The sequence below is a fragment of the Phoxinus phoxinus genome (genome assembly GCF_949152265.1).
Source record: "Phoxinus phoxinus genome assembly, chromosome: 14".
Classification (NCBI taxonomy): domain Eukaryota; kingdom Metazoa; phylum Chordata; class Actinopteri; order Cypriniformes; family Leuciscidae; genus Phoxinus; species Phoxinus phoxinus.
The window spans coordinates 30,501,743-30,528,460 of record NC_136889.1 but is presented as its reverse complement, the minus strand read 5'-3'; the positions used below and the strand labels follow the sequence as shown (position 1 = coordinate 30,528,460).

The 26,718-nt window shown below is 40.0% G+C and overlaps 2 protein-coding genes across 7 annotated transcripts in view; both read left to right on the top strand.

The window, feature by feature from the left end:
* dlk2 (delta-like 2 homolog) overlaps positions 1-26,718 on the top strand; it is a 528,840-nt gene that overhangs the window by 91,592 nt on the left and 410,530 nt on the right. The window lies entirely within an intron of this gene.
* Positions 1-26,718, top strand: part of qkib (QKI, KH domain containing, RNA binding b) — a 108,597-nt gene that overhangs the window by 11,012 nt on the left and 70,867 nt on the right. For all 6 annotated transcript variants that reach the window (XR_013800164.1, XR_013800165.1, XM_079634656.1 and 3 more), the window contains exon 2: positions 15,642-15,784. Coding sequence is in view for 4 of the 6 variants with exons in the window: in XM_079634656.1 (XP_079490782.1) it covers positions 15,642-15,784 (143 nt within the window). In the remaining 2 variants the exon portion in view is untranslated. The remainder of the gene's footprint in view (positions 1-15,641; positions 15,785-26,718) is intronic.

The following is a 26,718-nucleotide window of genomic DNA, read 5'->3' as shown; positions in this document are numbered from 1 at the left end:
CCAGGACTATAATCGTGTTTCACACTGAAAACTCAGTAAGGATCTGACTTTTTATAAAGGGTAAGATGTTGAAGATAAAGTCATGTTTTCAGCATAAATGTGACCTTCCGTTCCAAGAGCATGTGATGTATGTGGCTGTTCATTTTCTTAAATTAACCTATTAACTCCTTACCGTCTCGTCCCGTGACAGCGCAAAACACAATTAGGTGACAGCCAATCGGAGAGGCCAGAGCGGAGAAGGGATTTGCTTGGCTCTGTGCTTCACTTCATTTGCTAACTGATGTATGAACAACGCTGAGACTGTGTGTACCTGTCATCTGATGTTCCTGTCTCCTCGTCCATCTCTGAAAAGACAGTCGCAGTCACTAGCCTTGTTCTCAGGGTGCTTTCAGCTCTTCATACAAATTGAATGTCTCAGTTGCACAAAATGATAATGTGTTTTTTGACAACTAGACTCAACCGTGTCTCGTGCTTTGTTGTTCAGTATTTTTAAGTAATTGATATTAAATAAGGAATGACTTGATTAAGATTTAATGGACCAATTTCTATTGATCCATGTTTTCAGTGCTTAGTTATGTGGTGGAGTTTTGAGATGTTATCAAATAGTTAAGAAAGTTGTGTGGTAAAGCTTCGAAATGCTGTTGAAGGAAGGAGCTGTGTATATGTGTTTTTAAGAATTATTGGTATTATCGAACATTAGTTGTGTAATGTCATTTTGAAGCATTATATAAGTGTGGAGTTAGTTGTATAGTGCGTTTTTTTAGTTGTTATTTACAGGTTCAGTTAGTTGTCTAGAAGAGCTTGAGGCATTGTTGAAGGGTTGAGTTAGTTGTATATTGGAGTTTTGAGGTGTTATCGAAGGGTTGATTTAAAGTTTTGTGACATTAATGAATAATTAAGTTAGTTGTGTAGAAAAGTTTTGAGGCATTATTTAAAGAGTGACCAGCTGTGTTGTAGAGTTTTGAAGAGTTATCAAATGGTTTAGTTGTGCTCTGTAGTTTTTTAGTTGTTATTTACAGGTTCAGTTAGTTGTCTAGTAGAGCTTTGAGGCATTATTAGTTGTGTAGTGGAGTTTTGAGGCGTTGTTGAAGATTGAGTTAGTTGTGTAGTGGAGTTTTGAGGCGTCGTTGAAGATTGAGTTAGTTGTGTAGTGGAGTTTTGAGGCGTCGTTGAAGATTGAGTTAGTTGTGTAGTGGAGTTTAGAGGCGTTGTTGAAGATTGAGTTAGTTGTGTAGTGGAGTTTTGAGGCGTTGTTGAATATTGAGTTAGTTGTGTAGTGGAGTTTTGAGGAATTGTTGACGATTGAGTTAGCGTTCTAGTAGAGCTTTAAGACATTTTTGAATGGTTGAGATAGTTGTGTTGTAGAGTCATTTTCAAAGGGTTGAGGAGTTGGTTCTTAAGGGGAGTTTTTGGTTGTTCACAGGTTGAGTTGTCTTGTAATGCTTTGAGTCATTATTGAAGTTTGTTTTCTAATAGGAATTTTAAAGTTTTATTAAAGGGTTTAGATAGTTGTGTAGAACATTTCATCTTGCATTTTCACCAATCCAAAGTAGTTACATTACATTAAAACTATAGATTTAATCATGCATTCCCTGGGATTCTAACCCATGACCTTGACATAAGCACCGCTACTGTTACTGAGTTTTGAGGTGATATATAAGTTTTGAGTTAGATGTATAGTAGAATCTGAGAGGGCTTAGTTAGTTCTTGAGGCACTGTTGAAGGGCTCAGTTTGTGTAGTGGTGTTGCTGAAGGGCTGAGTTAGTTATATACAAAAGTTTTGAGGTGTTGTTGAAGAGCTGAGTTAGTTGTGCAGCGGGATTTCGAGGGATCATTTAAGGGCTTGGTTAGTTGTACAGCATGATTTTGCTGGGAGTTATTAGGATTTGGTGGTTCTGTGAAAGAGCCTGGAGGCATGCGGCGTGTGTTTGTGTGACAGAGTAGCCCATATGCTGGCCTCAGTATGGAGCCCGGCTGAATCTCACTCCTGCTGCATATTAGCTTAGTAGCATTCACCACTAAGAACCATCATTTCCTCTGTGTCAGCACCTCCTGAGGCGGCACACACATACACACAAATACTCTCTCTTTTATAAATGTGCCTAAACAGCACACACACCGGAGTTGCCCCGAGGCCTTGGGCTGGCTTTTCTGGCTGATGGGATAAACCCCTTCCCCCCTGCGTTTATTTAAATGGCACCAGTAGCGTTCTGAAAAGGAAGGTGCTGCCTTGCACTTTTAAATAGGGCAGAAATCATTACATGCAACAGAGCAAGTAGACAGATCTAGGTTTTTTTAACACACAAGGGCATTTACACAAGGGACAAGACCACAGAAATATATGAACATGCAAATTCATTATAAAGTATCCACTCAGTGCGAAGTCCAGGAACGAGATGCTGCTACAGTGTGGATTTTAGTAGGTTTGAATCTCTCCTGGTATTTTTATCTCACTATATTGGATAACAAATGAAACTCAATTTTTAAATACAATTCATCATACAAAGTTAATCATACAAAAGTATTTCTATTACAATATCAAAATTAAGTGAAAATGGGGTTCATTTGAAATAATTTTGGTTTATGTTTGAGCAGATGTTGCCATATTTGTCTGGGTGCTTATATTACAGGTTGTTTTTTATTTTTATTGTGTTTTTTTTTTTTGGGGGGGGGGGGGGGGGGCTATATTTTTTTTCATTTCTAGAAATGTTTTTCTTGTGATTATTGTTTAATTGTATAAAACAAGCCATTTTTAATGAATCGTTTAACGTTAAATTAGGGGTCCTCCAGGGGTCTGTTTCTGTCGTTTCCATCATTACCAAAACAGTTCATCGGAACTTGTGACCATGGTTCACCAATAATTGTGTAAATAGTTAGTTATAATTAATAAAACTTTATTGCCTGAGCTTGTCCAGGGCATATTTCTCAAGGTCTTGTTTATCTTTTTTATAGTAATGCTTTCTTAAACTCACAAATCTCACAAACATATTCATTAAAAGTTCCAGAGCTCAGAAGGTGCCGTAGAACTGCATAACAGAAATTACCCTTTTGCCATTGCATGTGTGTTTCTGTGCGGTGCGTGTGTGTTCTCTGCACAGGAGAGACAGTGTGTGTTCAGACGCTCTGATGCACTGCTGCCTGCTTCTTCCACAGCACACTGAGCTAATTGAAGTGGGTCTGTGCCAGAGCCGGTGATGCGCAGAGCGTCTCCCTCCTCCTTCCTTTTCATGGCAGGGCTTTGCGCCACTGAAGCATCCCCTGCTTGTGCAATTGCATTCTGGGGGATTTTTTTCCCTACAGGCACAGGTGGCCACTGTCACTGTTGCATCAGTGCATTCGCTGCATTTCCAGCCTCACACTTAAGCACAAACGTGTGAGTGTTGGGGTTGAGAGGAAGCCCACAACCTTCCTTCCAACATCCATGCTGGTTCACCCTGATTGGCAACAACCTGTATTTGCCAGAATGTGCTGTTGCGTGGGACTGAGTTAGCAGTTCTCCAACTGCTAACTTGCTGACTCACTGTTTATTTACAGCATCATGAAAAGATTCTCGGAAGAATACTTGGATGCTTTTTCAGATTGCGCATTCAGACGTCAGTGGTCAACGTTCATACGTGACTCTGGCTACATTTCTGTAAAACCTGAAATACGTTGATTCGGTACATGCCACCTACACTCAACCCGTCCATAAACCTAACCAATAGTGTTAACAAAAGCAAATCTGAGATTTAAAATGCAAATTCTGAATCAGCCATGCCATTGTAGCTTCTGCAAGTCTTTTTTAGAGCTCTTTTATTGTGGTTTGTGTATTTGCTAGATCGCTCCACATCACAAGTGCAGTGCTACAGAAGAAATTGAGAATGCCAGAAAACTGACTAAGTGATGAAAACGTGAAAATATATCAGTTTACAAATCATGCACTATGGTAAATGTGTTTTGAGGTCACAACATAATGTTGTGCAAGCAACCGCATAAAAATAAGTCTTACTAATCGATAATTTGCCTTGTAATTTAATTTTTTTAAGTCGTTGGTGTTTTACTGCCACTAGTGTTACTTTTAACTGGAACCTGCATTGAATTACATACATATAGGTGTTGGGAGTCGTCACATACAGTATGTACAGGTACATTGAACCTGGGTTTCAAGTGGTAGTGTATCTGCTATGATTAAGGCTGTTAGGCCGTGTGTCCACCAAAGTGTTTTTTCACGCGGCTGGCGTGTTTTTTTCAATTGTTTTCAATGGGCGCGCCGCGAGCTTTTTAAAAACTCCATGAGCTTTTTAAAACTCACGAGGCGCTGACCGTCTTTTTCACTCTGATGCGCTGAACGTTCGGCGTTTTTTACAGGGCGCCGAGAGATGAGAGTTGAAGAATGTTCAACTTTGGGTAAAACGCAGCGCTCATCACTATCACTTTTTACCCAACCGTCCAATCACAGTGGAGGAGAGGCGGGACTAATACCACACCGACCAACGGATATTCTGGTATCATAGCCTCAACTGAAAAAAAACTGCGCTGTCAAAACGCTCTCAAACGCACATAGCTCTGCGTTTTCAGCTGGATAAAACGCTTTGGTGGACACACGGCCTTAGTATTTTTCATTGTTCAGAGGTTGCTCTTATTTGAGCAACAATCATGTATCACTTTGTCATAGACATTTTTCTCCCAACAGTGCTTTGGAAAAAAATTAGTAACAATTTTTTCTTTTTATTTGATGTCATACTCCCTCCTCCCTTCACTCATGCCTTTTTTTGATTGGCCGTAGTCGCAGGAACTAAAAAGCCTCCAAATTTGTTGCATTCATCCTCTTTCAAATTGCTGGCATGTCTCTCACGTCTTATCTTAGCCATCCAGCTCAGCTGCTTCATTCTCTGGAGGAATCCGGAACAGTTCTTGCTGTTTGCGTCTCATACACACCAGTGGGCATGCGTTCTCATTTCATGCAAGCACTGGTGTGTATGTGTGTGTGTGCGTGTGTGCGTGCATGCGGAAGCAGCAGGGTTTTTTGTAGGGTCGGGCAGTATTATCATTCCGGGGAGAGCGCAGGCCCAGATGGCATCTCAGTTTGAGAGCGCGCCCTCTTTCTCCCTCCTCGCTGCCACCTTCGCTCGTGATGCAGTCGCCTCTGACAGAGCCGCGTAATTACAAACACAGAAGGATGTCATCTACCCCGGCTCTCTCTGTCTTTCAGGAGGTTCTCATCGCTCTGTCTTTATGCTCCCGCGGAAAGTGTGTCAGTAAAAGCCTGCTTTGCTCATGTCTGTGACTGGGTCAGGTGTAGTTTTTATTCTGAGTGTCCTCTCGGTAATATCACTATCTCTGTGCTGTCTCTCTGCTCACTTTATTCATTGTTGTTACATGATACCTAGAGCCACCTCTAAGCCCACCTTCAAGAGTAGCCAATTACTCGTCCCGCTGAGTGTGCGTCTTCACCACAATGACGGATCACTCATTTCCCTTTGTATTTGTGTCATTCGTTGCTCACCAGACTTAATGGAGTTCTCATTTAAGATTAATTTAAAGTCCCCTTGTGGTGAGAATCAAGCTTTTAATGTTGTTTATATGTCAATGTGGTCTTTTTTAATATGCTTTAAGACAAACCATTGCTGAGTATTTTCTCCTTTAAATTGCATGCAGTGAACCAAACACAGTCTCAAAAACAGTTTCAGTTTCTGACGTCACAAACTACCTTGTAACCAATCAGATCAACGTGTGATCGTCAACAAGTGGATGTCTGTGCTGGAGTGAGTGAGTGGAGGCGGGGCTCATTTGCATACTCATAGAAGCGCGTTTACTTAATGAGGCAAGGGTGTAGTTACATTCAAGCTATTTTAAGGCAAAAACATTTAAATATGTCATTTTGGTGATCAAAGCTGATTTTTAAGGATACAATGATTGACTACAGGGGAACTTTAAAGGTGATGTGTGTGATTTGGATGAAATTGACATTAATGGTGCATAAAATTCACTTTATGCACTTTTTTATCTCAATTTAATCTCATTACTGTCTAGATAAAATACCTTTCCTTTTCATTTGGAGCATGTTTGTATGGACGGCGCCTCTTCTTAAATCTCTTATGTTCTCTCTTTCCATTCACCACATGCATCTCTCCATGCAGCGAGAGTCTGTGATGTCGTAGCGTATCCATCTGTTCAGATGAAGGCCTTGCCACAGGCACTGCCACCTATAGCGCTTTGTGATGTCACCGCGCGGCTATCATTTGAGCTCAGACTGTCATCTGGTCGGACCCTGTAATTTCCCAGCTGTTTGATTAATATTAAGAAAGCCCGGGTGTCTGCGATCTGTCACCGGCGATGTTGACGGGGCCAGAGGAAGCTCGCGGTGTGAAATCCTCTGATTGAGCGGAGCTGTGATTACGATTGGAGATGGCTGCCGAGATAGACTTGAGCGGTTGTTGAGGGTCATTCGCTCTCGGGCTGGGCTAATAGTTAGCAACGCCGCTGAAAGACGAATGTAATTGTGGGAGATCTGGAAGGCAGATTGTGTTGTACTGACAGAGCGGACGGATCGTGTGTGTTGACTGGGAATCGCAGGGATGCATATGAGTGACTTTTCCTACCTTCCTTTTCTGTCGAAAAGCGAGAACATTTCGCAGGTCTGCTGAAAGCCCTCGCATGGTTTGTCACTAACATATGTTTTGGATTTGTTTTGAATGCAACATTTTCCACGGGTCTATATGAGAACAAAATTTTAATAATTATTCATTGGAATATAATGCTGTGCAAAAGTTTGGGGTCGGTAATATTGTCATTGAAAGAAGTATTATATCCTCACAAAGGCTGCTTTTATTTGATCAAAAATACAGTCAAACAGTAGAAATATTATTACAATTAATTATTAGTAATATATTGTAAACTGTAATCTATTCCTGTGATTAAAGCTGTATTTTCAACATCATTACTCCAGTCTTCAGGTCACATGATCCTTCAGAAATCAGTATAATATGCTGATTTTCTGCTCAAGAAACATTACTTATTATTATCAATGTTAAAACACAGCTGTGCTGCTTAATGTTTTTGTGGAAACTGTGATGCATGCTGTCAGGATTCATTCGGAATGAATAGAAAGTTCAAAAGAACGCAATTTATTTTAAAACTAATCTTTAACATTATACATGTCTTTGTATTTTTGATCATTTTATTCCCTCCTTGGTAAATAAAAGTGTCCATTTCTTAAATATTCTATATTCGTCATGTTATATGGTCAAATTGGTTGGTGTCAGTAAGTTCAATCAGTGAAGGAATTTGATTGAAAAGAATCATTTGTTTGTGAATCAGACTGTATTGGTTTCGTTGTATGTTAAGGTTAGTTATAAAGACGTGTGTTCTTGCAATTATTTTGCATTTCATCCTTATTTAATTCAGACTGCAATCTCAGGTAAAATATGACTTTATGCCATCGGACTGTAAGTTCAGCCACGGCAGTGTAGATTGCTGAATCTAAGTTTGCAGGTCAACAACACGATCGGCACTAACTAGCATAAATTAGCCTAAAGCAGCTTGCAAATCAATGCTGGTTTGAGCTGGTCTTTTCAGCTATTTTCTGTAATTAAGTTATCTGCATACTTCCACATCTGTGTTGGAGGCATGAGGGGATCTGTCACACCACATGTGTGTAGGTCTGTGTGCCAGAATGTGTATCAGTATGTGCGCAGGTGGCTGTTGCGTGTTCAGTAGTGCGGGAAGTCCAGCCCTGGAGGCCGGCGCAGGAAAATGATTGAATTCTGAGGGCAAGAAAGCTGACAAATCACTAAAAAACGCTTTAAAAACTCGGTAATAATGCTGTCCATAAATCACCACTGACAGTTTAATCATCCTCGGGTCTGGGGCCTGATCTGACCACCGGACAGCCCTCCCTAATCAGCCAGCGAAGAAAACAACCCTGAGCGCATCATGCATTCTCCTCTGCTTATGCCTTCAAACGCTCTGGATTTGGACGGGAGCATCTATAAACGTCTCCTCATGGTCCAACATGATCAGACAGTATAATTAAATCACTCGGCGTGCTCTTGCGGGGCTTTGAGCTTGTTTGGTAAATGAGTTTGACTGGTCTGAAGCAAAATATTTTTCCTATGTGTATTTCCAGGGTTTTTTACAGCTGTTAGCGGCATGACAACTGACGGCTCAGAGTAACTCGGCCTATAAAAGCTGGAGGAGAATGGAGCTTGATTCACAGTTGTTGGGAAGTGTGTTTTCCGCTCTAGAGAGGAAGAGGCTAATCCTCTGCATCTCGACTGTGATGTACAGACTGAGTGGCAGGGACTTAACAGTCTCGGGCATATTTGCCATGCTAATGTGGGTATCTCTATGGGCTGGCTGGTGTTTATCATTATCATTACAGGATACTTGATGCCAAGGCCAATTTGTCATTGAAATCCCAATCAGAGCCTGCCTCCACATACAATATAGTGTGTGTGTGTGTTTTATTTGATTTATGACACTCTCCAGTGTTGGGAATAATGCGTTACAATTGGGCTGGGTGGGAGGACACTACATACCATGCAATGATAGAAATGAGTCAACTGATTTGATTCTGCAGAAAACAAGCAGAAAACTACAGTCTTCTCACTTCCAGTGTAGACAGCATTGTTAGGTTGGGAGCTATTTATTTTTTTTAAATAGTATTCATTTTGTTAACGAAAGACATGTTCGTCGACAAGTTTTTTTTCATAACGAATTTTTTTAATATATTTTTTCAATATTAAAAATAAAGGCGCAAATATCAGTAAACTGACTTGTGCAATCCTTAGTAAACCACCTTACATGATTAATGTAAATACTCTCCTCTCATACATTTTGTTTTTTATTTTGGAAACTCCTACAAATGCGTATGCAATAAGATCAGCCGCAAAAATAACCCTGTCCACGACTTTTCAGCGCTTATTCTTCACTGAGTGTCTTTAATCCTGACATTAGTTTTTTAATGGCAGAGAGGGTTTGCGCTGGAGCAAGCTTTTAGAAAATCTAGCCTTAAAGTTATTAATACTAACAGTCTAACTACTATTAACGGTAACACTTTATTGTAAATATTTTGTAATACTGCTTAATATTTTGTTGGTCCCCAACAGACATTCTACTGACTATAAGTAACTTAACTACAAATCAACTTATTCTCCTAACCCGAACCCTAACACCTAACCCTAACCTAACAGTCTACTGGCAGTCTACTACAGTCTACTAATGAGAGTTAGTTGACATGTAGCTTCAAAGTTACGTATAGTTAGTAAAATGTCTAAAGTGGACTATCAAAATAAAGTGTAACCCTAGTAACTAACAAACAACTCTGATCAACGAATTAGTAAGCAAGTAAGCAACTACAAAGAAACTATAAAAGGTTTCATAATCAATGCAAATAATGCATAATTATTTCTAAAATTAAGATCACCCACTGGTAATGACTAGTCAAATCCTTCAGAAGGAAATACTAATTATTTGGAACAGTATTTTAAAAAGCATAATAACTCTCTAGTAAATACTGAAGAAATTGTGATATTTTTGGATAGCAATGACGGATTTAGTAACATTGAGATCATGTCAATAGTAGTTACTAGAATGTCAATATTGCGTTACTCATTTCTTCCTCTAATGAATAACTATAATGACTGAACAGTATTCTAATTTTTCTTTTGTGGATTAATTTATTTAGCTTGCTCTATTCTTCTTTGTAAGTAGCATTATATAAATAGTTGAATAGATGCAACTGCTCATCTCATTACTACAACAACACATGACAGCAACACTTTTCTCACCATGTTTTCTGGGCACAAGTTTTCATTCACAGTAATTATCGTCTCTCTTAAGTTAATGGAAAGTAACCGTTCTAGACGCAGCACTCATTCTCCAATAACTTCATCCCTTTTCCCTGACTTATGAAAACACATGCCATCATTCTTGTGCGCTCAACCTCAGAGGAAGCTCTTTCAATGCCACTGTCTTTCTTGGCGGTGGCCTTCGATGTCAATGTGAAAAGCTTAAATCACTTTGGATAACAACATTGCTATAAAGCCCGGAGACATACCTCGCTTATGGCCATCGACAGGGCTCTTTTAAGCTGCGATTTATTGAGATGAGCGCAGACCACCATTAAACAGACGTTTAGCTGAAGTGTCTGTCCAAGGCAACCTCAGCCCACAGGCTATTATTATGGGAAGCAGGCTGGATATCTTTAAGATTGCTTATACCCTATTAAATCAAAATTAGAGTTTGTGGCTTTCAGGCCACGTATATTAGATTTGAAGTCCTATAATAACTCTTTAATATAAAGTGTTATAAAGCATGCAGTATCATGTTTGAGACGCAAATTCCTAAGACCTTTAAATTGGCATTATTATCAAAAGTTTGCTGAAAAACTTATTGCACATAATCTAGTACATGCCTTATGCCCCCTGATGGATGGTTTAAAAAATAGACGTACTTTGCAATTTTAATCCCGTCCGAATCGGCCATGTCTGGTTTTCTCGCACATTATCATTATCTATATCTTTTTTTCTATTATTTTTTTTTTAGAAGAATTATGTTAAAATGTGAGTATCAAATATGATCCATCAGAATGTTTTTCTTTTGTTCATATACATATCTCAATAATCATTGTATTGCATTGCATTATGTTTCAGAACTACATAGCTTTGATAATAAAACTAAGCATTCAAATATCATCTTACTAAGACATATTATTGGGAGATAAAGAGTCACACTGATATTTCTGACACTGACTGATAGTCAGCTGGACTGTTATAAAGATCTCAGTGATTGACATTAGCTATCAGAATTTGCCATAAATGTCAGCGTCTGCACCAAATTGCATATTGTTGCTCAGTTTGGGCTTCTGAATAAAACGGTGTTTTCTTTTTTCCTTCTCGAGTGTGAGCTCCATATTTTTCTGCTTCAAGAAAACACGTTGCAAATATCCATGGCTAATGTAGCCCACCAGCAAAGAAAACTTAATGATTATAGTATACAAAAAAAGATGTCAACAAATGACAGAAAGCATTGTGGGGTCTTTAAACTGCGTGTTTTCTTAACGAGGAGCAAATCACATCTGTCGTGTCACGTGACCGTTTTTCTAATTGTTCAAATTAGACGCAATTACAATTTCAAGACGAATTCTCCATGACCTCACAAGAGGAGTCAAACTCACAACATATGCATTGGAGAAAGGACACAATAGTGTGCGTTCTGTGTGTCTTCTTGCCGTGAGTGTGCGAGTCTATGGAAGTGCGCGATCTCCATTGTAATTACATCTCTCCCTCAAACCGACCTCTTCAATTTGCCTTTGAGAATTGCACCAGGGGATTCTTCATCCAGTAATAGAATTACACAACAGTGGCAGCAGCTTGAGACTGGGATATTTAATGTCTTATATGAAATATTAACTGACTTGGTGGTTTTAATTGTCTTTCCCACCATATTAGAGCCGTCACACTCTCTCTCTCTCTCTCTCTCTCTCTCTCTCTCTCTCTCTCTCTCTCTCTCTCTCTCTCTCTCTCTCTCTCTCTCTCTCTCTCTCTCTCTCTCTCTCTCTCTCTCTCTCTCTCTCTCTCTCACACACTACCTCTCTCTCTCTCTCTCTCTCTCTCTCTCTCTCTCTCTCTCTCTCTCTCTCTCTCTCACACACTACCTCTCTCTCTCTCTCTCTCTCTCTCTCTCTCTCTCTCTCTCTCTCTCTCTCTCACTCACTGCCTCTCTCTCCTGTTTTTCCCCCTCAGGAATAATAGAGAACGTTTCAGAAAAGGACAGTTATTACTCACTTTATTAAGTGGCGGAAGGATCACATGTAATAACAGTGATTACCCGTTCTCCATCTTCCCTCGTTTTCCTGCAGTAAAGCTCAGGCAGGAGTTCAGTGTGTATTTTTGCTTTTAAAATAGTTTCTCTTGTTGAAGTTTAATGTGCAGAGACTGTAAGTAGGCCATTCATGCAGCAGGTTGGCGTCTGGTCTGACATGTCACCAGAACCTGCTTCACAACATATGCATTCGAGAAAGGACATAACATGATTTATCAGCAATAGCAGAATGAGTCGTTTCCTTTTTCTTACCGGTTTTCTCAATTGCCAAAACACAATTTATGAAACCTTGCTCCATTTTCTGAAAACATTAAACACAAAACCTCATCTTCAAGCACTACAAAACCTCTGACTCCTCTTGCAAAATGAAACTTTCGCCTTGGTTTTACCTGTGTTCAAAATCAAACACTGCTCTCGAATCATAAACAAAGTGATTAAAATGATATACACTATCAAGCAGTCAGTAAACAATACACCAAAAAAATAGAAAACACATTGTTCAAAGCATATAGTTCTCAGGGAGAAGTACATTTTTAATCTCAAAACAAATGTAATACTTTTCCATCATTGTCTTTTGATGAACAAAAACATGTTCTATAATAGTAGAATAGATATTTATATTGCGCTTTCATATGTACTACTGTACACCCAAAGTGCTTTACAATCATATCAGGGGGTCTCTCCTCAACACCACCAGTGTGAGCATCCACTGGGATGATGCGACGGCAGCCACAGTACAACAGCGCCAGTGCGCTCACACACACACACACACCACCTATAGTGGAGAGAGGAGAGTGAGTGATAGAGCCAATTCAATGGATGGGGATTATTAGGGGGCCATGATTGGTAAGGGTCAATGCCGGTGGAATGTGGCCAGGACACCAGGGTTACACACACACTCTTTACGAGAAGTGCATCTAACAAACTTGTCCTTTGTCTCTGTGATACTGTAATTATTATTCTTTGTTGATATGAACCTGCAACCAGTCAAAATCTATTGAGCAGTCAGTACTGTTAACAAATGGAAAGCACAATGTTCAGGGCCATACAAATCGTTCATTGCACAGTATGCAGCCTACAATGCACTGTACTGCAGTATACATACTAAAAGGGACAAAAATCAAATATTGGTTGTGTCACATCATTTAAAACAGGTTAAATCAATTTTGAGTGGTTGTGTTCAATCAATGACGTGTGTTCTCTGTTTCTATTTGATTGTTGCCACTTGTGTTTACCAGTATGGATGACATGTGCATTAGAGTGCAGAATGTGTTTTGAGAATGAGAATGTGATTAGAGTTTTGCTGAAAAGTCTATGGGCCCTATCTTGCACCCAGCGCAATTGACTTTGTACACCGACGCATGTATCATTCCTATTTTGCACCCGCGCACAGCGGACTTTTCCCTCCACAGACGCATGTCGATAAATTAGGGAATGAACTTGCGCTCCTATAGGGGGCGGTTCAGCGAAAAGAGGAGCGTGTTCCGGCGCAAACGTTCCCTGGTGATATTTTGCAGTTTAAAAAACAATTCCGCCACTGACCAGGAGAAACCTAGTCTAAAGACAGTGGCGCATGCTTAGCCATTATGTAGCGTGTGAACAACGCCATACACTTTGAGTCTCTAATATAAACAGACGCAGTTTTCATTTTTGCAGATCGTACATTATTACAAGGAAAAATATGAACACACGAGGGAAATCATTGTTGTGTCCATGAAGATGTGAAAAAAATAGCCATAAATCTAGCTTACACATTTACCCAAATTATTATACGCCTGTTTAACCGAAGGGTTTCTCCCATCCCCATACAATGTCACTTCTCTGTGTTTTACGGTCCTGACGAGAACATCGGTCTCCTCGGCTGTGAACCGCTCCTGGCGTGCGCCGGCAAATCCGCCGTTATAATAGCAATCCGCCGTTATAATAGCAATCCGCCGTTATAATAGCAATCCGCCGTTATAATAGCAATCCGCCGTTATAATAGCAATCCGCCGTTATAATAGCAATCCGCCGTTATAATAGCAATCCGCCGTTATAATAGCAATCCGCCGTTATAATAGCAATCCGCCGTTATAATAGCGATCCGCCGTGGAACAAGCGCGCCGGCTCTTAAAGGGAATGTGAGAGGACGCTCTGATTGGTTTATTTCACGTTACGCCCAAACCACACCTATGAATAATGAAGCGACTTCAGACCAACACATTTTAGATTTGCTTCGGGCACAAGAGTCATTTATCCTGCCGGTATAATAGCAACAGCGCCCGAGATCCGCCCACAAAGTTAATTGCGTTTTGCGTTTGATACTTGTGTTTCAGATCGTTAAAATAGGGCCCTAAGTGAGATCTGCTAATTGTGTTTTACCATGTGAAATGGTTTAAGGTATTGACAACAGACTCCACAATTAGCTAAATGAGTTCAGGCAACTGAGAACTTTGCTCAGCCACTGGGTTTTAGTGTTTTAGCAATTGGGAAAAACTGTAAATGATTGAACTTTGGGAAAATTCAATGGTACTTTGGGAAAAAGAGCAAAGCTGGTTGCTGTAGTGAGAAAGCTCCAGGTAAAATGGATACACACGTCTCCTGAGGAAATTCAGGAGCCAGTCATATCCTCTTAGAAAGATCTTTTGTGGTTTTACAGCTGTTCAAAGACAGAGAAGCTCTCTTAGCCCACGTCTTGTCATCTTCTTTTTCTCTGTTCTTGCTGAGGTGGTCTTCGCTTGTCTTGTTCAATTGTACTAACTGTCGATCCTGAGCAGAGACTTTTGGCCAAACTGATGTCAGGCTGTAGTGAGTCTGAACTTTATACTGAGGTCTGATCTTACACTGAAATCTGGTCAATCGTGTGAATAAATTGACAACTGTTGTGATTGTTATATTGCTTCTGCTTAAAGGGATAGTTCACCCAAAAATGAAAATGATCCCATCATTTAGTCAATCTCAAGCCATCCTAGGTGTATATGACTTTCTTCTTTCAGCCAAACTCAATCGGAGTAATATTAAAAAATATCCTTCCATACTCTTCCAAGCTCTTCCATCATCACAGGGATGAATTACATTTTAAAATATATTAAAATAGATAACAGCTTTTTTAAAATTGTAATTATCATTGTATTTGAATTGTATTTCACAATATTACGGTTTTTACTGTATTTTTGATCAAATAAATGCACCCTTGGTGAGCAGAAGAGACTTCTTTCAAAAATATTAAGGAACTTACCGACCTTTAAACTTTAGTGTAAATTAAAATTATATTTCAATGTGCAATATATTTGTTATAACAGTGTTATGTTTTCTTAAATGTTCTGGTTAAAACGGAAAACTGTGAAATGCTGTCACCTCTGTTTTCTGTGCCCCTTTTTTCAGTGTTTCATTATTAGATTAGTGTAGTAGCCAAAAATATTATGAACGTGAAATTAATGTGAACCTGGAGTGATTTGCATTCACAATGCATTCATAACCAAACTGCTCTGAGACTGCAGAAAACACTGAATCATGAAGCCCACACCGAGTATGTTTAATGAAGCCTTTTTGCAGATTAATAATCAGTTTTTTTTAACTGTGCTACCCTAAATTGTTTGATAACCATGTTGTGAGGGCACTAAAGATGTTAATATAGGTACATGCTCTCTGCAGTTATATATGCTCTAACATATTCATTGGTTCATTAGGTTTAAGCGCAGTGTTTAAGGAGCATTTGCACTCCTCTACTGCCACATTAAAGCGCACATAATCCATGGGTAATGGAAATGTATCATGTAGCCTGTCACTATATCTCTAATCCTGTTCCCTGATTGATGTAGTTAACTCATAGTGCATGTGCTCTCTCTTTATTTCAGAGATCAGCAGGGTACGAAAGGACATGTACAATGACACATTAAACGGCAGCACGGAGAAGAGAAGCTCCGAGCTCCCGGACGCCGTCGGCCCCATCGTTCAGCTCCAGGAGAAACTCTATGTGCCTGTTAAAGAATATCCAGACGTGAGTCTCAAACCTAAAGCACCTTCACACAGTTCGCTGCAAATACACTTATACCTGTATTCCCATCACAGGGTTTTAAATAATTAATGGCATTATTGCAAGAGCACGTCGTCATTAAATTCAAAATGCAATGAGAAATGATTAAAAATTAATGCGGAGAACCTTTCAGTCACATGAACTAGTCTCGGGCAGCACTTGAAGGTCAGTTCAAATGACTTGAAGTCAATCTCTGCACACACACACACACACACACACACACACACACACACACACACACACACACACACACACACACACACACACACACACACACACACACACACACACACACACACACACACACACACACACAAGCTCTTACTGAACCTCAATGAGTAAATGGAATGGTAAATAACTGCAGATCCTCCGTACGGCTCTTATTTAATTACAAAGACATACAAGTCAATGTAATCTAGTTTTCCTTGCATTAAGACATGGGCCCACGTCCAGTATATTGATTTCATTAAGAAGTGAGGTTGCACAAAGTGTTCGAGTCCATTTTATGAGTCCATTTAATTTATTGTGTTATTAATCTGATGGTTTGTGGCCGACTGTCGCTGTGCGTCTGAGCAGTATACAGTAAATCCAAGAGTTTTTCCTTAGCCTAGAATTCAATATCATAATCAAGATCTAAACCTTTTTTTTTTTCATTTAAAACTGTTTATTATCAAAGGGATAGTTGACCTAGAAGTTAACATTCAGGCATCATTTACACATCCTCATGTTATTCCCAACCTGAATGACTTTTCCTTGTCCCATTGAAAAAGATCCTGGCCCGTTTCTATAGAATGAAAGTGAAAGGGAATTTTTACGCATCATGTCAGTTTTATCATTAGTTTGAGCGTCTCTTGATCAAATGTCATTGACATCAAAGTCCCGGTATTACAGTTTTTTTACAGTCGCTAGGACACATTTCTCAATACTTTTTCAAAACTCTTCACACAGTGAGCACAACAGAAGTGTGTGTGGGCTAAACTGTGGATCATTTAGCATTGCTTTAGCACAAAATGCATTCAATGACTACATCTTTCAAATGACATTACTTCTTTTCTCACTTCGACACAACAACCGCCACAACTCTGTGAACCTACAGGCCAAACATGCTTACACACTGATCTCAGAACTGTTAAACTTAAGTTCGGAACAATAACATAATACAAAACTGAGCAACACAGCAATTTGCTACATTTCTACAGTAATATTGTAATGAAATATATTTCGAATCTAAAAATTAAATGCTATAAAAACAATTGGACCAACCACAGCTGATTCCTATTGTACTGTATCTGTATCGGTGGATGGTGTGTAGACAAATGATTGTACTTTGGAATTACTCAGTGCAAAAAAAAAGACATTCATTCCAGTAACATCTATTGCAGTGAATTCTAAACAGCAGAGAGGTGTCCTTGTTTTACAGAAGAAAACATTGTGTTATGCTCCTGTTGTTAGTGTTTTTTAGGTCGTTGTTTTGTGGGTGATAAAGTGTGTTAGTTGGCTGTCAACCTTTGCTATAGTGTTCTGGAAGAATATGTTGATTCGAGACATGTATGAAGAGATTTGTTAGTTTTAGTGAAATGAACCGCTGTGCCGAGCTGAAAGTTGGTTAGGAGAACTGTGTGAAGAAGAGTTTTGAAAAAGTGACCTACGTATTGAGAAATGTGTCCTAGGGCTAGGCTAGCGACTGTAAAAAACTGTAAGTTGTGTTTTGTTCGATCGGATCACGAGTAGACGAGGGAGACACATTCCCGTTCACACCTGCTGTTTTAATCCGACTCTTTTGTCCACTTTCAACCACTTCTGTCCTGATTTCTTCGAGGGGAGGGTCTGTGGGCGGGTAAATATATGGGCTTTTTCAAATCTTTCAATCTAATATGGACAAATTAACCTCACGCAATTTACAAATGAACGTTCGTTTTTTATGTTACACAGAACAAAATAAACGAGTTAAAAATGTAGTAAACTAAAATTTTCTCAGTGAACTGTTCCGTTAAATTTAGCAGTTCTCCTGCATAGATGTTCCTGAAAGCGGGACTCTACCCCCTGTGTGTCTCTCTCTCTCTCTTTGAGTCTCTGCACATCTCTAGTAACAGGGGTGACATTGAATTCTCAGTTTGTGTTGAGTCAGACCCACTGAACCGCTTCACCAACAACCCGGTCGGTGGTTAACAAATCTTTCAAGCAATCGCCGTCAGATCCTGCTTGCCTAAGGCTCCCGGCCCCGAGGAACCGGCCGAGTTCCCAGCTGATTGATCCCAATTAACTTCTTCTGTCCCAGCTTGAGTCCTGCACGGCCAGCACTAATCGAGTCTCTCCGGCAGGGGCGTAAACACTGTTTGGCAGTGCAGTCCTGCATTTCGCTGAAGTTTTCTGGTTTGAGGGGCTGTTTATGCGTCTGTATTTCCCGCGGGAGAGGGTCGCGCGGTTTAACAACGCTGATGCAGTTCTGCCTTAATGTTTGTGACTAATTCAATGCTCAACCTATAGCGTTTATTACGTGGCCAGACATGCTAGCTTGAGCCATAAAATGCAAACGATGAGAGTGGATAAGAGGATATTGGAAAGTCAACGAAGAATGGCAATGGTATCCTTCTTACCGGCAATAACAATATTAATATTTTATTGTTTCCTGCAGGGACGTGCACAGGAATTTTGAGGGGCAGTTGCTCTGACATGAAAAAAGGGCACATGACTTGAGTCATGAAAATCCCTAACGTTACATCAATATCCCTATCGCGCATATTAATCAAAATCAATTGATACGATGGTATCGAGAGAGAAAAAACGTACAGTTACGTTAGCTAGCTGTCGGCTATAGCTTGTCAATAGTCCCTCCCATTCATACAAGCTGTATGTGTGTAGTATTACAGTCGAAATTCACAAATTCTACAATTCGAAATTCTAGTGAAATTCATCGTTATCTAAGGGATTATGTCAGCCAAATACATGATATTTACCATTTAGATATATGTGCCAAATGTCTTTCAGATTTCGCGCTCCTAGCTCTTCTTCTGTTTGTTTTTTTCCTAACTCACTGACGGTGCACGAGCTACTAAAGGTAATGGGAAAACATGACATGGATTTCAGGAGAAATAGGTTTTTGTTAAAGTAACACCAAGTAACATTTCCTCTGCGGTCGCCCTACTGGTTGGAAGCTGAATTGTCCATTAGCGCTGTCGTAAATAATTTAGCCTACCGCAGCCTGGCTGTTTAGCGGGCTCTGTGTAAAGGTGGCCTGAGGAATTCAACTGACTTTTTGTGGATTATACGCGGGTTTTTATGGACTACTACAGCATCCCGGCGGCTAAACAGACTGTGGTGAGGTTGCGTGAGTTCATGGAGGAAATGTGTTGACTGCGGCGTCTCGCCACGCTTCGCCCGGTATCTTTTTGTTTTGTTTTGTTTTTCCCTTCTCTTCGCGGAGGACATCTAGTTCAGTCCGGACAATTTATGTTTGATTGACTGAGTATTTGATCTGCTGGGACATTGGGTTTCTGGGGTTTAAATGTGCGTGGAATTGAGTTGCAATGTTTGTTTGATGTAGCCTATATCGGAGCGCGGCCGCGCCTCCAGCGCTGAATAACTCTGTGTTGCCCGACGTGTATAAACCTTATATATCTGTCAATACACGTTGTTGAACCTGAGTATTGTGAACTTTTCGTTAATGTACAATTATTTTAAGTTTATACATGTATGATTGCTTGTTTATTTTGTTGATTTAAGGGGTTTCTTAACCAAAAATAAGCTGGGTTCTGTCTGTAATCACCCCAGTATACATCAGATCCACCCGTTACCTTATGTTTTGCGTGATGTACTTTTCCCTTACTCTTTTAGTGTAAGGTAAATTGTTAGTATGATGCATGATTTACGCTTACAAAAGCGTCCGAATTTGAGGAAGTGGTGGGGGGAGTGACGTATGCCGTAAAGCACTCGAATTTTGTAGTTCTTTTTGTGCACGGGTTCCGACCCGAAACCCGAAGTTACATAGTGCCAGTAAAAGCGATACAGACCACGTCAGGCTATGGCAGACGTGTCATTTAACTTATTTTAAGTCGATGTACCATCACAAGGGTCTTGGAAATATATTATGAAGGTTGAAAAGCTACTTAGTGTTACTTTAATGTATAGTAGGCTACATGAACAAAAACCTATTTCTCCTGAAATCCATGTCATGTTTTCCCTATACCTTTAGTACCTCGTGCACCGTCAGTGAGTTAGGAGAAACCAAACAGAAGAAGAGTTAGGAGCGCGAAATCTGTAAGTAAGGCCAGTCGAATGGATTTGGGAAATAGACCGGCCGGGATTTTATATTTTCGGACATCGATATTGCCCGCATAATCAATTATACAGTATGATCAAATATTGGGGGGGACAAATTGTCCTTCTTTGAATATTGGGGGGGACGTGTCCCCCTGTCCCCCCATACAATTACGCCTATGCAAAAAAATAGTAGACTAGCTAGGCTGCTTGTCTGCAAGCTATCTGTCTGACTCTGATTATTTAGGCTAAACGTGGCAAACGCAGGATGATATGGTCTTTATTGGATTTATGAAGATTTTAATTAATTTCATAAAACTTGATGATGATGAATGATGATCATTCGTTTGTTATATATCACAAACTCACCTTTTCCGACAACGCTGAAACGCCTCACACCGACAACCGCGACAATCTCCTTCTAGGGAGCGCCCACGCTCATTCATGACATGCAGCTCAGGTGCCGGTCACGTGCAGCGCTGCAGCCACGTAAACAGTGTTTGTCCCCAACTGACTTTCACTTTCGGTGCCCGAATGGAAGTGAATGAGGCTTTGCGATTTTTTTATTTGTATTATTTTTTTTAAAATCTATGTCCACGTGAAATTCTGCATCCATCGAACAATTTTTTTATTTTTTTTTCTCTTTCTCGGAAGGGCAACGTGAGTCGAAAAGGGCATTTGGGCAGTTGCCCGGGCAACCTGAGCAACCCCCCTGTGCACGTCCCTGGTTTCCTGTGCATAATACTGGAACTTTATAAAAAGCTCATTTCAATTCATATTCAGTTACAACTCCAGTTTGCAAGGATATGATGCTTTCTGTCTGCCGTTTTTAATGCATTGTGGGTAATTTAGCTTCTGCTCTTAAAAGTCTGAGAGTTAGCCAACACTGCTGTGTGTGTGTGTGTGTGTGTGTGTGTGTGTGTGTGTGTGTGTGTGTGTGTGTGTGTGTGTGTGTGCGTGCGTGCGTGCGTGCGTGCGTGCGTGTGTGTGTGTGTGTGTGTGTGTGTGTGTGTGTGTGTGTGTGTGTGTGTGTGTGTGTGTGTGTGTGTGTGTGTGTGTGTGTGAAGGTTCTGGCCGCCCTTGCTGTTCTGAAGGACACCCAGGATCATTATAAGTGAGTTTGGGATCATTAGGAGTTGGAGGATGAGCAATAAAAGACGTCCTTAAATAGCCCTCAGTGTCTATGGAGTTATTCATATCCAGAGAGAAAAGAATTTATATTATAAAAATTTGAATAAAAAATTGCCTATATCGCATGATCTAAACAGGTTTTTATTTCATAGTTGTGTCATTTCTGCACCAAACTTAAAAAATAATGAGCGTTGGTCAAGCCAGTGCTGTGTGTGTGTCAGGCGTTTTGTTTACACTTTTCAGGGGAAGCAACATATGAAAGTCTTGTAGCTGTCTGTGCATATTAAGTATTTTAATATTGAGAAATGGACTTCACCTTTATACTTGTTGTGGAGCATCTCTGGAGAGCCTGTATCTCTGTATATCCTCGGCTCAGGTCAGAACAGCCTCGATCTCTCCCAGAAGAAATCTGATAGAGAGATGGAGTCATGTTTAGTGCTGGAGACCCCCTCTGGACAATCATGAACTTCAGATATTAGTCATTAAATATCACAGCTTCTCTTCAAAAGATGCCAATTATCACCCTCAAAAGGTTGCGGTGCGTGTGTGTGTGTGTGTGTGTGTGTGTGTGTGTGTGTGTGTGTGTGTGTGTGCGTGCGTGCGTGCGTGCGTGCGTGCGTGCGTGCGTGTGAGTGTATACCTATATGTGTATGTTTTGATGTTCACGTGAACTGTTCGTAAAGCATTTCTTACATAAAGTGTTGCATTGAATATATATCCACACTGATTTTGCTGATAATTTATAGTTGAGCAACATTGTGAATATAGTTTTCAGTTTAATGGACATTTAATTAGCCCATTAGCCATAAAAGTATTATATATATTAGGGTTTGAACGACTTTTTTGAAGAACATTTATGTTATTAAAGTCGAGTCGACTAGTCGCTGATGACATCATTAATGAACAAATAAGCCTGAACCTTGAGCTGAGACTTGAATGCGGTTTGCATTGTGCTCAGATAGAGTAGCACAGTAAAGATGACATTTATATGAATGCATTAGTGAAAGAGCATTTGCGTGTGAATTAATTCTAGCCGGCAGTGACTCTCTAATAGTGAAGCTGTGGGTTTTACTTACTAAGAAATATATGATAGAAATTTTCTGTTTCTAAGCTATTTTATTGATAAATCACAGAACAGTGTTGACAATACATTTCTGCGCTATAATGTTTCTGTGTGTATGAATTACTATCTGTGTGTGTGTGTGTGTGTGTGTGTGTGTGTGTGTGTGTGTGTGTGTGTGTGTGTGTGTGTGTGTGTGTGTGTGTGTGTGTGTGTGTGTGTGTGTGTGTGTGTTACAAAGCAGCAGCGCATTAGTTGCGAACGGCGATTAACTCGTGTGTACAATATGCTGTTAAAAACGTGGATTCACTCGATCAATTTTGAGCATCCAGATGGTATTATCGAACATATCTTGTGGAGCGCTATGCCTTTATTTGTCATTTTAACTGTTGGAAACGGAGCATAAAGTGGACTTCAAAGATGTCTTATCCTGTTGCGCCCTCTATAGGCCATGATCAGCGACCAGTCGACGTCGAGCTTAAAGCGTCACGGCAGAACATTAAAGTCAACTAGTCTGTGCACCCCTAAAATACTGTGTATTTATTTAATTTTTTTTGGCTTATTACTAAGAATGCTTTGTTCAGAATGATTTCCACAGAAATCTGTTCTGCTCCCATTTCATGAATGAGGCTCAGTGTGTGTACGAGCATCACACCGCGGCGTCCACGAGGCAGGCTCAGAAATCTCTAATTATCTCATGGCAGGCGGTCGCTGATATTTCCAGGTCAGGGGCAGGATGACATGATAGATTTATAGATGAGGTATAGTATGAAGGGAAGAACATGAAAGAAAGAGTGAGGAAGATAAGCAGGCTGGGATGTGCGGCGGTGATGAATGTGAGGGTATGATGAGGTCGGGGAATCGGGGCAGAGGAACAGCGGCCTGCCCCGCCTGATAAAAGAGAGGGAACGGCCCCACGCGCACCCCGAGCGACCCGCACACACTCGTCTCCCAGACAGGCACGCAGCGGCACAGAAATTAATTTGCTCCTTCAAACTCGTGCTGTGTCGCCCCTCTCCCGGCAGCACGCACCCGTTCCGATTTGCTGAACAATGTTATTAGGCTGGGAAAGACAGTCGTCCTAGAAGAGCGCCGCTGCTTCAGATGATTGTTGCCTTTCATTCCGAAGTACAAATCTACAGCTATTGTGTGTGTGTGTGTGTGTGTGTGTGTGTGTGTGTGTGTGTGTGTGTGTGTGTGTGTGTGTGTGTGTGTGTGTGTGTGTGTGTGTGTGTGTGTGTGTGTGTGTGTGTGTGTGTGCGTGATAATGTTAAGCAGAAGACCGTGGAGGAAGAGCGCTATAAATACTCTGCTCAGGGTCTTGGTAGAGACAAAGCTTTTAATTGTTGAGCGTGGAGCGAGTGAGTGAACCGCTGCTGTCATTTATCATTTCTCCCTGTGTGTCCTTTTCTGGGTCAAACTCGTCCACGCTCTGGATGAGCAGCTATCACAGATTATTAATCATTATCAACATAAACTGCAAGATTGATTCCCCTTCCTCCTAGCATGCGACAGCGGACCCAAAACATATTTGGACCCTGTAGACAAAAATGAATGTCATTGCTTTCGATACCTAACAGCAAACCATGTGGCATCTGCAAACACATCTCAGAACTTATACTTGAATATAGTGTAGTGTCATTTATTCCTGGTGGCAAAGCCTCATTACTCCAGTCTTCAGTGTCACATGATCCTACAGAAATCATTCTAATATGCTGATTTACTGCTCAAGATACATGTCTGATTATTATCAGTTGAAAACAGTTGTGCTGCTTCATATTTTGGGGGGAAATTATGCATTTTTTCAGGATTTTTTGATGAATAGAAATTTCGAAAGAGCAGCATTTATTTGTAATAGAAATCTCTGTAACATTATTGAACATTGTCTTTCTTTACTGTCACTTATTATTAATTATGCATCCTTGCTGAATGAAAGTATTATTACTAGTATTATTTTAATCCAACCCTAAACAAAAACGAAATACCATTTAGTTTGTGATTTTTTTTTTATGTGACTCACTGTAAGTGTTCAGAAATGTTTTGGGCCAGTAAATATGTGCATGGTGTTTGCATTCCTGAAAATATATGTGTTCATTACCTGAAAATGTATTAATAGTAATTCATATCAATAGAGAAGAGGAGTATATTCCAGAAGAAAATGTTGCTAAGGATGTATTTATTTCCTCAAATTCATTTAAGTAGTAATTTAGGAACTTAAAATAGGCACAAATAAGAAAAGTGTTGACATAGTATATGCTATAAAACAATGGTTCTCAACTGGTTTGGCCATGAAACCCATTTTCCCCTGGTCACTAGACAGACAATTTTTTGTGAATTTTTTGCAAATTTTTGGTGAATTTTATGTGAATTTGAACCAAGCAAATATTCCTCAAAAATGGTTGACACACACAAGTACTGTGCCACTTAACTTAACATACACATAAATTGTAAGAATATCCCTAACAAAAGGAAAAACAATGTATATCCCACCCCCATACATTTTTTTTTTTTTTTTGCGCAATTGAAGAGCGCGTGCTACAAGCAGAGTTTAACGTATAATAGGACAGGAAAGTTACGAAAATAATGACGCTGACATATGACGACATCTCATCTGACCGCAGACACTGAATCAGCACAATGCGTTTTTCTCAGGCACTCTCTACTTAAACTGTGTCTGAGTTAACAGCTTTCACACACGCCTATCAATATAAAGTCTCGCATCAGAAAAACTTTTAGAATGATGTTTGTTGTTGTTGTTTCTTTGACTACACACTCCGTGACCCACTCACAACAGTCTTGCATTTGGGTCCTGACCCAAGCTGAGAATCACTGCTATAAAATGAATGTTAATCTTTTAGCTCAGATAAAGAAGGGTAATCAAATGAGAAATGTTTGTTTTCATTTCGAAATCTCATTGTTGAAATCTAATTTAGACATTATGATCGCGTCTGAAGCTCTGGAGACCATGCGTGAGATTACTTGGGGTCGTTTTGTTCATTTGAGAGACTTTTCTTCCTTTAATCTCATCACTGTTGAGGAGAAACAACTGAGATATTCAAGAGTTGTTATTTGTGATTTTCTTTCCTGTTGTGACTAAAATCCCAAGACACTTACTTTCATGGCAGTTTTTGCTGTTTTCCCCCCCAATATTTTGGAGTATTTATACAATATTTATACTCAGGGTTTGATATTATCTTTTTTGCCCACCAGCCACTGTGGCTAGCGGTTTCGGTTTTCCATAGTTACCAGCCACTCAACATTTTCACTGACTACAATTTTGACATCGATACCATGAGGAAAAACTGGCATATAGATCATTTTAATATTATCTCATAATTTAGGAAGCAGGTGCATTAGGCTACTGTCACTTTAAGACTGATCCATTATACTGTAACACATGCGTTTTCTTTATCAACTGTTTACTTTCACTTCAACATAATGCGTTTACGTGAATACTCAACAAGACCTGCATTTTGACATTATTTTGTGTGTAAGTGCAATAAACAGTGAAAAAGAACTCTATTTAGCACTGAGAGGAGGCTTTATTTGGGTGAGATTAGTTTCACTTTACCCGACCGGCACCATGGCACTCAGAGACGCTGCTATGTCGGGAAGACTGTTGCGTTCAGATAGTGAGAGTGTGTGTCCTTGCGGCTGCATGTACATGAAGGGCAGTGTGTTGAGCACGTGTGTGTTTGTGATTAGTCCTGTCATGCAGGAGATCTGGCTGCCTGCTCTTCCTCTCTCCAGGTGTCATTGTTTTAATTAAATGGGTCTGATGGGATGGACCCATAACTCAGGACTGAATGAGGGTCTAATGAAAGTGGAACTACTGGACGTTAACTGGGGTATTGGCTGCCGTACCTGCAGCAGCTGGTGTTGATTAATACTGTGGGACTTCATCGCTATGCGCATGTGTGTGTGTGTGTGTGTGTGTGTGTGTGTGTGTGTGTGTGTGTGTGTGTGTGTGTGTGTGTGTGTGTGTGTGTGTGTGTGTGTGTGTGTGTGTGTGTGTGTGTGTGTGTGTGTGTGTGTGTGTGTGTGTGTGTGTGTGTGTGTGTGTGTGTGTGTGTGTGTGTGTGTCTGACCTTACTATGCAGTTTTGTAGCTTTGTGAATTACAGAAGTAAAAATGCATTAATGAAAGTGCAGTCCTTTGATTAAGGGGTTTTAATACATAGTTTCCATGGCATTTTAAGGTTGTGTTTTGAAGTTTTGTGAAATTAATCATTTGGAAGAGTCTTGGAAATTTGTGTTCATTGTGTTCATTACCTTTTCTGTCAGATCTGACTCGTAAAATTCACTTTCATTGATTTAACGTAATGATATCATATCGATTCAGTCATATAAAATAATATTCTTTATACATTAGGTATATTTTTAGGGTCCCTGACAAAACATATTCTTATATTCTTTATAGTGTATTGTAAGTTAAAAAATTTCTACATTCT